This window comes from Camelina sativa, chromosome 9, assembly GCF_000633955.1.
Source record: "Camelina sativa cultivar DH55 chromosome 9, Cs, whole genome shotgun sequence".
NCBI classification, from domain to species: domain Eukaryota; kingdom Viridiplantae; phylum Streptophyta; class Magnoliopsida; order Brassicales; family Brassicaceae; genus Camelina; species Camelina sativa.
The window spans coordinates 32,215,506-32,229,778 of NC_025693.1; the positions used below are offsets into that span (position 1 = coordinate 32,215,506).

At 33.5% G+C, this 14,273-nt stretch overlaps 3 protein-coding genes and 1 non-coding gene across 6 annotated transcripts; 1 reads left to right on the forward strand and 3 right to left on the reverse strand.

The window, feature by feature from the left end:
• Positions 9 to 3,686, reverse strand: LOC104713603 (phosphatidylinositol/phosphatidylcholine transfer protein SFH3-like). Of its 2 annotated transcripts, XM_010430769.2 has the most exons (14): positions 3,431 to 3,685; positions 3,041 to 3,103; positions 2,617 to 2,963; positions 2,268 to 2,534; positions 2,093 to 2,170; positions 1,897 to 1,998; positions 1,758 to 1,807; positions 1,560 to 1,659; positions 1,384 to 1,473; positions 1,262 to 1,279; positions 1,057 to 1,168; positions 517 to 866; positions 352 to 423; positions 9 to 252 (listed from the first exon to the last, which is right to left on the reverse strand). In XM_010430769.2, the coding sequence occupies exons 2-14, from the start codon at positions 3,084 to 3,086 to the stop codon at positions 238 to 240; spliced, it is 1,647 nt and encodes a 548-aa protein (XP_010429071.1). In that variant the 5' UTR covers positions 3,087 to 3,103; positions 3,431 to 3,685; the 3' UTR covers positions 9 to 237. The 2 variants fall into 2 exon arrangements, with proteins under 2 accessions (XP_010429071.1, XP_019085072.1); XM_019229527.1 differs by lacking the exon at positions 1,262 to 1,279 and having other exon boundaries at positions 3,431 to 3,686.
• LOC104713608 (bifunctional dihydrofolate reductase-thymidylate synthase 1-like) lies at positions 6,015 to 8,736 on the forward strand. 2 transcript variants are annotated; one of them, XM_010430775.2, is made up of 10 exons: positions 6,015 to 6,672; positions 6,883 to 7,237; positions 7,320 to 7,364; positions 7,477 to 7,542; positions 7,694 to 7,746; positions 7,821 to 7,874; positions 7,971 to 8,103; positions 8,225 to 8,348; positions 8,431 to 8,537; positions 8,644 to 8,736. In XM_010430775.2, exons 1-10 carry the CDS (start codon positions 6,245 to 6,247, stop codon positions 8,716 to 8,718), a joined length of 1,440 nt encoding a protein of 479 aa, XP_010429077.1. In that variant the 5' UTR covers positions 6,015 to 6,244; the 3' UTR covers positions 8,719 to 8,736. The 2 variants fall into 2 exon arrangements, with proteins under 2 accessions (XP_010429077.1, XP_010429076.1); XM_010430774.2 differs by having other exon boundaries at positions 6,017 to 6,672; positions 7,821 to 7,886.
• On the reverse strand, positions 8,757 to 9,947 carry LOC104713607 (DNA ligase 1-like). The gene has a single exon (XM_010430773.1). The coding sequence runs from the start codon at positions 9,785 to 9,787 to the stop codon at positions 8,969 to 8,971; it is 819 nt and encodes a 272-aa protein (XP_010429075.1). The 5' UTR covers positions 9,788 to 9,947; the 3' UTR covers positions 8,757 to 8,968.
• TRNAY-GUA lies at positions 12,861 to 12,944 on the reverse strand. The gene is given in 2 exon segments: positions 12,861 to 12,896; positions 12,908 to 12,944. It is a non-coding gene; the product is annotated as a tRNA-Tyr (tRNA).

Sequence of the window (14,273 nt, forward strand, 5' to 3'; positions counted from 1 at the left end):
TTGTTTTTTAGTAGTTACAATTAGGTGTGAAAGAATGATGAGTGGTAAAAACATAAGCTTTCAGATTTTTCCAAGAGACAAAACAACAAAACATTTACAGAAAGCATATCTCCACATTTTTTTTTATCATCTTTATATACTCTTCACGGATATATTTATATTTGTATATATATATAATAAATATGGATTTATATATTTCCAGGTTTCTTCAAAAGTCTTGAGGCATCATCAAGTCTTTCAGAATCCAAAGAACTGAAAACAAAACCAAAGAAAAGTATAAATATAAGTAATCTCAAATTTGAATAGTCTTTGACGAAGAGTATGTTTTAAATGTGTAGTTTGTTTTGTTACCTTCTTCTTCTTTTTCTTCTTCTCGATATAAGCCATTATCTCATGCTGCGTAGCCATGGCTTCGTCCAGTGTCTGATATATTTAACCAAATGATCTCTTAAGTTATTTATGTTAAAAGAATTTTGAGGTATGATAAAGCTAGTTATGGAGGCTCTTGAACCGTACCTTTTTGGTCTGAGCCAACTGAACCTCAAGCTCGTCGACGCGGCTGAGAGCGGCGGTGAGGATCTGTTCTTTCTCAGGCGAGAAAGACGCAGGCTGGTTGTCCAAAGACCTGCATTTCTCCTCCAGCTCAGCCATTCTCTTCACCATCGACATATACTCTTGGCTTGACATCATTGTAGTCTCTGTTTTCTCCCCGTTACCGCCGTAAATGGCTGCCTCAGTGAGCTTCCTTGGCATGTTCTTCGTTAGCCTCACCACTGTCATTAACCCCATCATCAGAGACATCACCCCGCCGAACAAATATCCTTCTCCTCCCCTCCTCTGCGATGGCTTCACGGCAGAGTATATATCTTCGAAAGCGAAAACAGATATAGGTAAAGTAGTGGTATGTTTAGTTGAAGAGTGTAGCGGTATAGTAAAATAACGGAAACACTTTTCAAAATATAACAGAATCATGTTTTCAAAACATGAAAACACGAATAAATGGTATAGTACCAAAACAAATGTTTAATTTAGAATCAATGTTTTTGTGTAGTGTACCTTCAGGTTCAGGAAAGTTTGACTTGTGGAGATTTGCAGGCCAAGTAGTAGCATTTACAGCTTTCTCAACAATTGGTAATAATTTCGCGTTCTCTACATCCAATTTGTTCTTCTGCAAATAGGATTTTTTAAATCAGTTCAACACTACAAAATTTAGAGAGCTAAAGATGTAATCTTTTTAGACAATGAGAGAAACAAAACTCACCTCAACGGAATCACATTTCTTCAATGTTTCAAGCAAACAAAAAAAAAAAAAGAGAAAGGTTAGTTTTTTTATCTATGATTTTGAATTACAAAGATCAATATACTTATTGAGTTTTTGTTTACCATTGTTGTGTTCTCGTCCACTGAGATTGTCTTCTCTTCAATGTTAGCCAATGTCTTCCTTGGGCACTTACCTCCTCCGTTCTGAACCATCTGTATATAGTTTAAGATTCAGCTTCTCAGTCCATCGTTTCGTTTAACGGGGTTTCAAAGATTCTCTATGACTTTATAAAGTATACCTTGAAGATGTCAGGGTCGTTCCATGGACCTTTGTCTGAACGCATGCACCCACCTTTGTCTGTGCAAGTGCAGTTACCACCCAAGAACTCTGGAAGTTCACTATGCACACAAAAAAAAAAAGAAAAAAGAATAGATAGTCTTTAGATTATGAATTTGTGGCTAAAATACAGAGTTGTGGAGCTCTGTTTCTCTCTTACTTGGAGTCGATAATCTCAAGCAGCTTGCTTTGGTATTTGTTGCCAAGAACCTGTACATGAGGGACATGAAACTTCCATAACAATAGACCTTAAAAATTAGGATCTTTGGAGTGGCACAATACGAAAAAAAAAAGCTTACGTGAATCTTGGCGGTGGTCTTTGGGTCAAGGAAAGATTTCACAGTGCTCCACAGAAGCCTGAATCCAGAACCAGCGTTGATAATGAACATACGGTTCAATGTCTATATGATCCATAAACACAAAACAATTCAGTACTGTCTTGAGTTGATAGTGATAACAAACTAGGTCAAAATCATTATGAAACATCATAGTAACCTCAGGGTAGTTATCACTATCGATCTTCTGGATACGCTGAAGAAGATCCCTTGCAGCCTTACTGAAGCTCTTCAACCCCTAGGGAAACCAAAATAAAAAAACAAAATCATCATGCACTCAATTCTGTCTCTTTCTTTGATTTATGAACCGAAAGAAACGTGGCAAGAGAGCATACCACGCCTTGCACATCCAAGATGGTGGTGCTCTGATCAATATGCTTCTTGGCAGCAATGGAACAAGCTGGTAATTTGATATTGAAAGTCTTCTCAAACTCCCTCACATGGTACTTGACATACCTATCGATGGTAGTGACTTGCATGAGCTTTGTGGCATCCACTTGGCCTAGCCTCTCAATGTAAACAGGCCTTCCGTCTTTGTCAACGCCATGGTAACCTTGAGGATAGTACTTGAGGACTTCATCAATTTCCTTGAAATCAAAGTCCTTTGAAAGAAGAAAGAAAGAATCAGACTTAAACTAAAAAGCAGAAGACAAAGAAAGAAGATGAATGATCTATTTTGTTCACCTCCATGATAGTGTCAACACCAAACTCTTTCCTCCAATGAATCATATCAGACCACATTTGCTTAGCTTTCTCGATATCACACTTTCTAGCCCTGAGAAACCTAAGCATCATGTGATGGTCATCGTGTTTGGAAGGAAGAAGCTCGTCTAAGATAAGAGCCTGACGGAAAGCGTCAACAGCTTGAAGCTCTTCAAGATCAATGTCGTCAACGATGGAGAGAGACATAACACGGCTGTTCCTTCGAGTTCTCTTGGTGAAAGAGTGTTTGAATTTGTTGGAGGCATTGATAGCTTTCTTCTTAAGGGAACAAAGCTTTGTCTTCTTTTCATCCTCTGAACCCTCAGTATCTGCAAAAACATAAAAAAAAAAACCTCAGAACCTTTGCCCTGAAAAGATATATCTCTCTCCTCCATAGAACCCTTACCAAGCTTATTATTACGATCCATATGAGCAGACATGGTATCCGTCATGATTTTGAAGCTTTTCTCTGCGGTCACATAAAGCAAACACAAAATCTAATTTAAATATTTTTGTTCCTTGGGAAACAATCAATCAAAGAAAGAAGAACTCTCGTTTAGACATTTGATCAAACAGGGTTCAATGCATTATAATCATCTGAAAACAACAACATCATGATGGGAAAAAAGAACAAAATCAAACCCACATATTTTTGTTTTGGTTGTAAGATGAAACAGATGATGATAAAAAAATAATCAGGGAGGTTGGAAACAATCGGAAAAATCAAACATTTAGCGAATGAAGTTGGATAGAAACAAATGAGAAAGAAAATATAAAAAAGATGGGTTCTTGTTACCTATTCAGGCTCCAAAAAAAAGCTAAGGAAAGGGGAAAGAAGAGAGAAAGAGAGGTGTATATAGTCTCTCTCAATCTTTACCCTCCCCCAAATAAAGGACGGCTCCAGATTTAGCACGCGAAATCTCTGACGAGAACCAAATCTAACAAGAGAGAGAGAGAGAGAGTTTTAGCTTAATCCAATAAAAGGGTTTCTGAAAAAGGTTTGACCTTTTTTATTATTATGATGAGTATAAATGGAGGAGGAGTACATTGTGGTGATTTGTAAGAGACAAGAGTAGAAACAGAGAGAAAAAAAAATTTCTTAAAAAAAATCATTTTTATAGGGGGGAGAAGAAAGGCGCGTGCCCCTTTGCCGTTTTTCTGGTGAGATATCTTTTTGTATTTTTAAGAGCGCTTTGCCATTTATGTCAGCAAACTGAAATCTTTTGGGTTAGAATGGCCACGGTGGTTGGAGTAGAAAAATTAGTTTGGACTGCTGGTTTGAATGGTTACAACGGTTAGGGTGTACAAAATTGGGACTAAATAATTATGTACCAACTTTATCTGTATGTAAAAGCGATATTTAGTTGCTCTGCGGCAATTCTCTTTTTATTTTTTTTGCACTGTATCACTAAGAACTATATTTGATGTATGGTAAATAAAAAGCGATCAAATTAATAGACCGATTTATCCAGTCCAACAGCTGTTATCATTTGAACCCTTATTATTTATGAATTTTAATTTGTAGTTATGCGGAAAAAAAATAGAAAAAAATTGTTGTATACTGATTTTATTTATAAATAAATTTTGTTTATGGTAGATTATGGTTGTTTTTAAAATAGAGTGAAGTAAACTGTTGACTGATTAGTCTGTTTTACTCGCAACATATATTTTTGTCAGAAACGTTTTTTGTAAACAACTATCTTTCAGTTTGGGCAACCAATCAAGGAGTTTTATTTTGATTAATGTTAGATTGAAAAAAAATATATATTTTTGAGTTAATTAACTAACTTGTAGTCCTTATTAAAAACATCTAACTATAAATACTACAACACTTCAATTAATAAGAAACAAACAAAAAAATTTGATGGCAAAAAAAAAGAAAAAAAAAACTGTGATTTGGAAGTTCAGGATTTTTTTTCTTTTAACTAGACAAAGAATAGATTGTTTGTTGATATGTTGTATGATGCAATTAACAATAATTTAATAAGAATAATAATTTTATACATCTGTATATGAGATTAAAAACATAAAACAAAAAGTGTATACGATCACGAAATAGAATCATGCTGTATTGATTCTTCTTAACTATATAGAAAAGATAATAATCATAAGGAGGAGGAGCTGGTTCTTCATAATTTCCGACAACATAATAACTATGAACGGCATGGCTGATGGCGCTTTCCCCAAATAAATTAAGCAAACTGATCACATTAAACAGATATCATTTACTTCATCCAGCAAAAAACAATAAACTGTATTTAAAATCTTGTTAATTTGGACCGACCGGCCATCATCATGACTGAGCCCAAGCTTCCAGCTCCCATTAATTGACTTTATAATATTCACATTAATTATAAAACTAATACTAGTATTTTTAAAACAAAAAAATATTTTAGATAAAAACGCAAAAATAAAGATTTTTTTATTTCTGTTGACAGCAGTTAAGAAATTATTTTAATTAGTTAAAAGCATAATTCAACCAATCATTAAAAACAGACTGTAAAGTTTAAATTTTTAAAAGAGTTAAAAATATCAGACAACACTATAAATATGTATAAAAGTTTGTAAATATCTTATAAATTAAAAAAAAAAAAAAAAATTGAAAACATCTTATATTATGAATTTATGAGACATGAATGAGTATTGTACTAAAATTTCTTAGTTGGAGGAAAAGAAATTATAAGAATTAAGAAAAGTTAACTTTGATAAAGAAAAAGAAGCAGATCAACTAACTCTAATCAAAGTTAAATACTTATGTTATTGAACCAATTTGGGCCTAAAATGTGATCGACTATCTTGGACTCATGCTTTTTTAAGTATTTTAAAATTTTCGGGCCTAGTTAAGGCCCATGTAAGTATCAAATAGCTCAACAAACATTATTATTTACTACTAATACGGCGATTCCAATGGCTACGGCCTACGGCGGCGGAGATTGACTTCTCTGGCACCGTCTACTCTACTACTTGTAGGAAAGAGACAAAGCTCATTACTTTCGATGTTTCATGTTTGATGTTTTGGATTTTACCGGAAAAAGAGTCATACATACAATAAAATAATAGAAGAAGGAAAATCCATGTAGTAGGATCCACTTGTGACTCCATAAAATTACAGTTCATCAATCAAAATTTTGGTTTTATATTTAAAGACCGGCAAATTTTTTTTTAAAAAATGATATATTTGGACCACCTTTTACATTTACTTTATAGTGAGATTTGAACCACTATACATTGATAATTCAGTTTTTAATCTTGTTCTAGATGGATTTTGGCTTTGTTTATTAATTTAAAATTTGAAATTCCTTGAGAGACTTGAGAGAATGTTTCTTCTTACTCAAGTTGTTATTTGTTTTTGGGGTAAAAAAAAATGTTCAAGTTGTTTCTAATATATAGAAAAACACAAGCTTAGAAGATATTGTACTCTTGTTTAAGGGAGATAAATCAGATTCATTTGTTTTTCTTCTTCCTATGCGTTGACTATTATAGTTTATTTCCAGATTTTGATCCATCCAAGGTTCATTAATCTTTTTAGATCTTTGATCTCATCTTCTCATTCCATTTTTCCCAGTTTGGTGTCTTTTCATCTTCTCATTGGATTTTGAAGTTTCAGCATATGGCTATTGGTGAAGAAGCATTGTGTAACAATGCCCAAAGCACAGTTTCTTCAATTACTAGAAGGAGTTACCAAGTCGTTATAGCAGCGACTAGAGACATGGGTCTTGGTATGGACATGAAACTTCCTTGGGATCTACCTTTCGAATATGAATTTTTTCAACGTGTAACAACTAGGACATCAGATCCAAAGAAGAGGAATGCGACTATTATGGGTAGAAAATCATGGGATTCTACTCCTCTCGAGCATCGTCCCCTTCCTGGTCGGCTCAACATTGTTCTGACAAAGTCTACCTGTCTCGACATTGCTACTGATGAGAATGTATTGGTGTGTAGTAGCATGGAATCGGCTCTTGAGCTTCTAGCCACCGCACCATATTCTTTGTCCATTGAGACGGTCTTTGTCATAGGAGGCGGCGAGTTGTTAAGGTTAATTTGCATCATCCTCTTTCCACATTATTGGCTCTTGTTCTTTTTCTAGTAACAGTTGAGACTTTAGAATTTAAGGTTTGATGTCTAGATGTGAATGTGATTGATGGTAAGTTCTTTTGGGGCCTTAAAAGTTATATTATTGAAGTTTAGTAACATGTCATGATTTTGGCTCTTTCTGCTGATTTGTCTGGTGGTTTCTCTCTATAGGAACTATATGAATGCATCCGGCTGTGATGCTATCAACCTAACCGAAATTGATATAAGTGTACCATGCGATGCATTTGCACCGAGGGTGGATACTTCTCTATACCATCCGTGGTACTCATCATTTCCAATTTTGGAAAATGGAATCCGGTATAGTTTCAACACTTATGTCCGAAGAAAAGATCCTGGTTCTGGTGAAAAGAAAAGTGTTGCTGGGTCAGATTTGAAACAGTACTCGTTCTTGCCTAAGATGGTTTTCGAGAGGCATGAGGAGTTTGGTTACTTGAATCTTGTTCAAAACATTATATCTAGTGGGGACATGAATGACAACAACACTCTTTCTACATTTGGCTGTCAGGTGAGCTTTGCTTCATCTTTGTTAGTGTCTTTCTCCTTTAACTGAGCTTACACATTGGTTTCCTGTCTTGGTTCATTTACAGATGCGGTTCAACCTGCGCAAGACTTTTCCGCTTCTCACAACCAAGGCATGTCTTCTCATCATCTTCTTTTAAGTCACAACTTCTATCAAGGAAGCCAACTTAATTTAGATGATTATAGTGATTGATTTCGTCTATCTATTAATCCGTTGTCTTGCAGAAAGTGTTCTGGCTAGGCGTTGTTGAGGAAACCCTACAACTCATCAGTGGTTCAACCATTCATAAGGTGATACCAAAAGAGAGACCTCTGTGCTAACTACACAACCAAAGACAAGGATCATGCTCAAACTCCTTGTGTTCAAGATTATGTTTTCTTTGTTGCAATATTTATAAAGAACTGAGAGTGAAACATATTATATCCCATAATGTTCTTTCAGGAAAAGGGTAGTAATATATGGGATGGCGAGGAGGCTAAAGAATATCTTGAAAGGCAAGCATAGTATTGAGGATTTAGAAAGTAGTTGTAGTAGTGAAACCAGACTCACACTGATGTTTGTGTTCCAGTGTCGGACTGAATGCCACAGAAGAAGATGGAGACCACCCACTCCACTGGACAAGGTCTGATGCTAGGTTTGTAATATCCTCTTCTTTTGATGATTGTTCATAACTTCATATTTTTGATTACTTTGGCTGATTGGTTTTTACATTTACCAGCAAAGAATTCAATCAGCTCTCTGATGTTATAAACAAGATAAAGAACAATCCCCAAAATCAAAAGATCATGCTTTCAACTTATAATCCCTTAGATTGCAAGTTGTCGGTATCTCCTTGCGAGACAGTCGCACAGGTTAGCACACATTTCATCTGTTTTGGTCTCATCTTAAAACTTGTTACATTTCTATTTTATATCATTTAAGAGTATAGTTTTGTATAAAAACTGAAAATGGTTTTTTGGTTGTTTCTACCAGTTCTATGTGGCGAATGGTGAGCTTTCCTGTCAAATCTACCAAAACTCAACCGAAGCGAGCCTCGGGGTTCCTTTCAGCATCGCCGCATACTCTCTCTTGACATGCATCATCGCTCATGTTTGCGGTATGTATACATTTTATTAGATCTTGAGTCTTGATGACTAATAGACTTGAACCATTAGCTCATGTTTCTTGTGTTTTGACAGACCTTGTAGCTGGTGATTTCATCCATGTGATTGGACAAGCCCGTGTTAATAAAGCTCACGTCATGGCTATACAAATACAACTTCAAATCTCCCCAACACCTTTCCCGGTCAGTAGTACTATACTAACCTTGTTCAATATATTACCTCTGTTTTGTTCATTTCAGGAAACAAAATTCACATTTTTTTTCTATCTTAATGGTAAAAAAAAAACAGATTTTGAAAATCAACCCTGAGAAAAAGAAGATCGATAACTTTGAGGCTTCTGATTTGGAACTCTTGAGGATGTGACTCTACTTGTACTCTCATTGCTTATCATAACAACAACATTACAGAAAGCTTTTATAGTACTTCATAATTTATATAAGATGAACAAAATTATACAAAGAAAAGCTAAAAAACAACATTGTTATGCTCGGGCTTTGAAATATTTTTGCCCGTATATATATACAAAAAAACACTCACAAACATATGTGAATGCTTTGCATAAACTTTTAAGTTTTTCTTTCTTTTTCTTTGCTTTTTTTTTTTTAGTATTTTTTTAGATAATACAAAACTCTTCATCCTTTTGGTTCCTCCTCTGTCTCGCAATGAAAGACTCAATCTTGTATCGGAGTTCATCGTCGGATTCAAGTACATCAGCAGATCTCTCCGTCTCCGATCTCTTCAGTTTTCCACATGTAATCTTCTTTGAGCCCTCGAGATTCTCGGACTGACTCCTTTCGTAACTCTTCCTCGGGCTTTCTTGATTTTGAGCAATGATCTCTTTGTGTCTTTTCACAGTTATGTCCTTCTTCTCTGTCTCCTCCTCACTGGTGTTCTGTTTTGAACTGTTCTCAGTCTTCTTCTGCTTCTCTCTCTTATCTTCATTGCTCTGTTTCGTCCTCTTCTCCGATATGCTCTGTTTTGCTCTGCTTTGTCTCTTCTTATCTTCGATGCTCTGTTTTCCTCTGTTTTCTTCAATGCTCTGTTTTGCCACGGTCTCTGCTTCTCTGCATACCAGTTGTGTCTCTAAATTCCTAACTCCTCTTGAGCTCTCCCGAACAAACTCGTCGTAAAAATCGTTGCTGTTTCTCCTAGCATCAGGTTCTTGATTCAAAAAGAAACCGCACTTGGCGACTAGAGCGATGACTATCACATTCCCTAAGACGAAAGCAAGGTGACGGTTGATGAGTAAACCCGCAAGACCAGAGCCCTCGAACGTGATGACTAGTTGGTAACAAAGCTTGGCTACAGTTACCATAACTATAGTTATCTCGATCACCCTGTAGAACAAATCTAAGAGTATTTGAGCCCGACACTTCTTCACAACAACCTTCATCTTTCTTGGTTTAGTCTTTTGAGTACTAGGCGAATCCATTGGCGTTAAAAGGAGTGTGGAGTTTTGAAAATTCAGGTTTAAATCGTCTTTGAAGATGGAACAAAGATGTTGTAGAGAAAACAGATGAGAGTGAGTGAGTCTGTTTTTCTATCTTTGTTCTTGTGTGTTTTTTGTTTTAGCTTGAGAAAATGTAACATTACAATGTTGAGTATTTATAAAGGGTCACTTATTAGTGCATTTGCTTTCTTTTTCAAGGAACCATTTCTTTTTCTTTTTACAATTAAATTAAAGTTATTTTGTTCTTATATGCAAAAGAAAAATAATACTAATGAATTTTCACCCGTAAATTAATCTCTTTGAACTGCAAAACCAATAAAAATCATAGTCTTGTTTGTGTCATATACACTTCCATTTGACTCCATTTCCTTGTTATGGTTCTTAGATTGTATTTACGTTATTTGTTATTGAAGATAAATTCATAATATAGTAATATTTTTGTTGAAGAAATTATACGCAAATTTGTGAACTTAACTCAAAATGGTATTGTTTTGCGTTTTCTGTTCGCATTTACAATTTTAATAAGTTTATTTAAAAATAAAATATAAAACTTATATCATAAAACTGGTAAAAAAAACAATCAGTCCATAATGATGTATTGTTTCATAATATATTCATAAATTTTGACATATAAACTCTAAAATAATCCAAAGAACAAGTTTAAAACATGCATGGAGAAGCTCTTTCACTTATTAAAAGTAATTTACGTACAAAAACTAGATGGTTAGAAGCTACAATGAGTTTGAAACAAAAAAAAAAATTAAGTAAATGTATAATTAATTAATTATAGTTTTAGTAGGTGATTCAAAATTTTGGTTCACTGTCTTATAGTATGCCAATCAAACAAGTAACATACTTACTTTCTTAGAATATATACTATTTGATCATAGAAATTAGAAAGTGTGCAGTTCCTAAAGGGGTTGTTAGCTAAAAAAAGACTATCTCACTTGTCAAACAATGCCACACAAACTATTTTTATACTTCTAAGTTAAATGAAAAGTTTCATTTAAATTAAGCAAAGGAATACATATTAACTCTAAGTGGTCACATTATAGGCAACAATATTAAATAATTTAATTACGAAAAACATATACACAAACACAGATCATTATAATTTATGACTCAAAATTTTCTATATAGGTAGGTGCAAATTCGATAGATACGTTGTGTATGTCTATGGGATATTTCTCATTAAGTTTCATTGGTAAAATAGCTTCATGCACTATCTTCATCCATTTGTAATTATTTTACCCGTCATAAAGCAGAACGCCATTAGGTTTATATGTCCATTTAATATGTTCTTGATTTCAATCACAATGAATTAATCTCTTTAAATAATGCGTTTCACCATATTTAAATAAACTTTATTGCAAAAGTTTTTAGGACTTGAATGATTAGTTAGTTTACAAAGTTTGTCTATCGTACCAAATTATAGTACTGTAGTCTGTGGGATATAAAGTATACTATTATAATCGCATATTAACGAAAATTAAAATATTATTTTCCACCCAAAAACATGCTTACTTCTCCAATTCACCCATATTTTAAATTCATAATTTAATATATAGAAGAAACCATATTACTTCTTCACTAAGAGATTGAGAGAAATGGCTTATAGTTCCACAACTTCTCTTTGTTAATGTGTTGCTTTATGTCTTGTCTCTTTCTAACCAAAAAGTATGTATATGTGGTTTCATTTCAATTTCAAATTGTGTTATTGGATACACTTTGAACAAAATTAAAGCCCCACTTCTTTTTTTTTCTTTATTTAAAAGACATCTTCATAATTGCTCATAAGTGTAACGTGTCATTCGATGCTTCAATCAAAAACAATATGCAAATTATGAAGTATCTATAGTCTACGTGTTCTTAGACACTTATCCAAAATTTGTTTAGTTACGACTTATTTTCATATTAGCAACCGAGAGATCCTAATTTAATTTGAGTTATTGTCAACGAAAAGTTTTCTGAACCTGAAACTAACATTTATTCACATATTCTCGTTTGTGAAAGACCGATCGATATGGTCATTTATAGTTGTTGTATAACTTCTAGTCGTGTAAACTGTAAAGTTATATTCTGGTTTAACACTATACTATATATAAATTGGTTTTATTACAGTTTCAATTCCAGTAGTAGTACACATTAATTTGTGTCATAGTTTTAGATTTTTTATCTAAGTGGGGTGGATACGCATATCATACTAATAGACTATATCAACCAAATTAAAAATCAAATTCATTTTTTCTCTGAAAGCTCTAATTTATCTGGATTAAACACTTCAAAAAACATAACTATTAAAGTAAAAGTTTTTCACTGTCACAAATATAAATAAATCTCGTTTTTTTAGAAAGGAATAGCACGCCAATATACATATATAATACTTTAGAAACTATAAATACAACAGAAATCGTTTTTAAGTTATTTGATTGATAATTTAATATAATGGTTCCTTTTACATAGAGAAATGATCATTGGACCTCATGGGGCTCAAGAGAACACTTCTTTAACATAAAATGTATATGTGGGACTTTAAAATAATAAAATCTGTGAACTGTTTTCTTTTATCATTGATAATAATTTGAACTTAGATTTAAAGACTATGGCACTTTACTGTACACATAATATAAACCTTAACTCATAAAATTAGTTGATTAAATTCTTCTTATATGTTATTCTAAGAAGAAATACTGTATCCTTATAGCCAAAATCAAAATATCATATTATTCATTAATTAGTGTGACCCCTTTCATGGTGGCAAATCTATAAAAGAACCAGAATCTGAGTTTCATAATTTATACCTGGCTTTTGTATATCCTAATATACTATAATTAATTCTCAAGTTGATTGTGGTGATTAGTTTAAAATTCGTAGTGTACATCTTTTACATGCATTTTATAACATTTATTTCCTCCCCTCCCATGTGAGTGCATGCTGATTCAGTGTCACTAATTAAGCTGCACTTATTTATTTATCAAGGTACTGTCAGTCTGTACTGTACTCTTTCCTTTTAAAAGAATTAAAAAAAAATTTGTTTAACTTTGTTCCAAAAAAATCCGACCTGCCGGAATCGAACCAGCGACCTAAAGATTACAGCAACTACTACAGTCTTCCGCTCTACCAACTGAGCTAAGGTCGGCTTGCAAATCTAATGATTATAACCTTATATAAAGGTAACACAAGTTTGGGCCAACGCTAAGATAAATTTAATTATAGACGTACGTGAAGCCCATCATGGGATTAAGTTAAGGTAAATCCATATAAAGGGTCTACTTCTATCTTCTACCTACGAATTCTTTTAATACAAGGATTCACATAAAAAGTTTGACATACAAAATGCTGCATTTGTCGTTCTTTGAGTTCTCTCTTAGCTCGTAAAGAGGAAAGAAATTTGTCATGGTCTTCCGCTGCCTTTGTTGTTCTCCTCTGCCTCTGCGTGCAACTCCTTTCAATATATCTGGTCAGTCTTCTAATGTATAACAATGCCATTATATATTTAGTAAGAATTTCTCGGAAGATTACTAGGCCACTCACATATACACTATACTCTATATGACTATATCACTATATGCAAAGATGAAAGATGTGGCTTCGTGGAATAAACTAAACTAACTAGTTTGAAAATGCATAAGTGGATGCTAAGGAATGCATGAAGTCGACCAAAATGTTTCCGGGGAGGTGAAGTGAGACGTTCGACTGCGATCGCGAACGCATTATCAGCAGCTGATCATCTACGACGTTGCATGCATCATGATAAATATATTGTTTATTAATCATTACTTTTGAAGTTTTGAGTTATTATAATATAAGTTTGGTGTTGCCTAAAAGGAAAAAATCATTTTAAAGATTTAGATATTATAGATATTAGAGTATGATAGATATTATAGTATGATAGAGCTTAGGATAAGGAATATCTGGATATTCTCCCAAACTATAAATATCTCTTCTATTCGTTTGCAATTGCAATTAGATAGAAAGTAGAACACACAGAAAAAAGTTAGTTAAAGCAGATTGAAAGTTAAAAGAATTCTATAATCGTAAGTTTACTCAATTGTATAAGATATATATATTATCATTTTCAACGTTTTTCATATATTTTTCTCCCTCTCTTTACTTACGGTTTTAGGATATAGTTGACTATTGAATACTACCGAAGTTTCTATATGGTTTTTGTGTTTATTATTGCTGATGTATTTACTTTTGAGTTTGCATTTTCGACTAAATTTCTTAGTAATGACGCAATTTAAGGTTAATGTGAGGATATGACCCAAAGGGTCAGAAGAGAAAAGAAGACCACCCACAAGGAGAGAATTAAAGAAGCTATGTAACCAAAGAACTGAAAGAAGAAAAGACCCCTACTCATGTTCACCTATTAGGCTATTACTTCAAGATTATGTCAAAGAGATGAAAAATACGCAAATTGTTTGGACTCGAATAATTTTTTTTTTTTTTTTTTTAATTTGTCGTT

Excerpts from the sequence above, each read along its gene's own strand:
- LOC104713603 (XM_010430769.2), bottom strand. The coding sequence starts at position 3,086 with ATGACGGATACCATGTCTGCTCATATGGATCGTAATAATAAGCTTG. Across the intron at positions 2,964-3,040 it reads GGATCGTAATAATAAGCTTG|ATACTGAGGGTTCAGAGGAT; the intron begins GTAAGGGTTCTA and ends ATGTTTTTGCAG. Across the intron at positions 2,171-2,267 it reads TCTTGGATGTGCAAGGCGTG|GGGTTGAAGAGCTTCAGTAA; the intron begins GTATGCTCTCTT and ends TGGTTTCCCTAG.
- LOC104713608 (XM_010430774.2), top strand. The coding sequence starts at position 6,245 with ATGGCTATTGGTGAAGAAGCATTGTGTAACAATGCCCAAAGCACAGTT. Across the intron at positions 7,543-7,693 it reads GTGGTTCAACCATTCATAAG|GAAAAGGGTAGTAATATATG; the intron begins GTGATACCAAAA and ends ATGTTCTTTCAG. Across the intron at positions 8,104-8,224 it reads CTTGCGAGACAGTCGCACAG|TTCTATGTGGCGAATGGTGA; the intron begins GTTAGCACACAT and ends TGTTTCTACCAG.
- LOC104713607 (XM_010430773.1), bottom strand. The coding sequence starts at position 9,787 with ATGGATTCGCCTAGTACTCAAAAGACTAAACCAAGAAAGATGAAGGTT.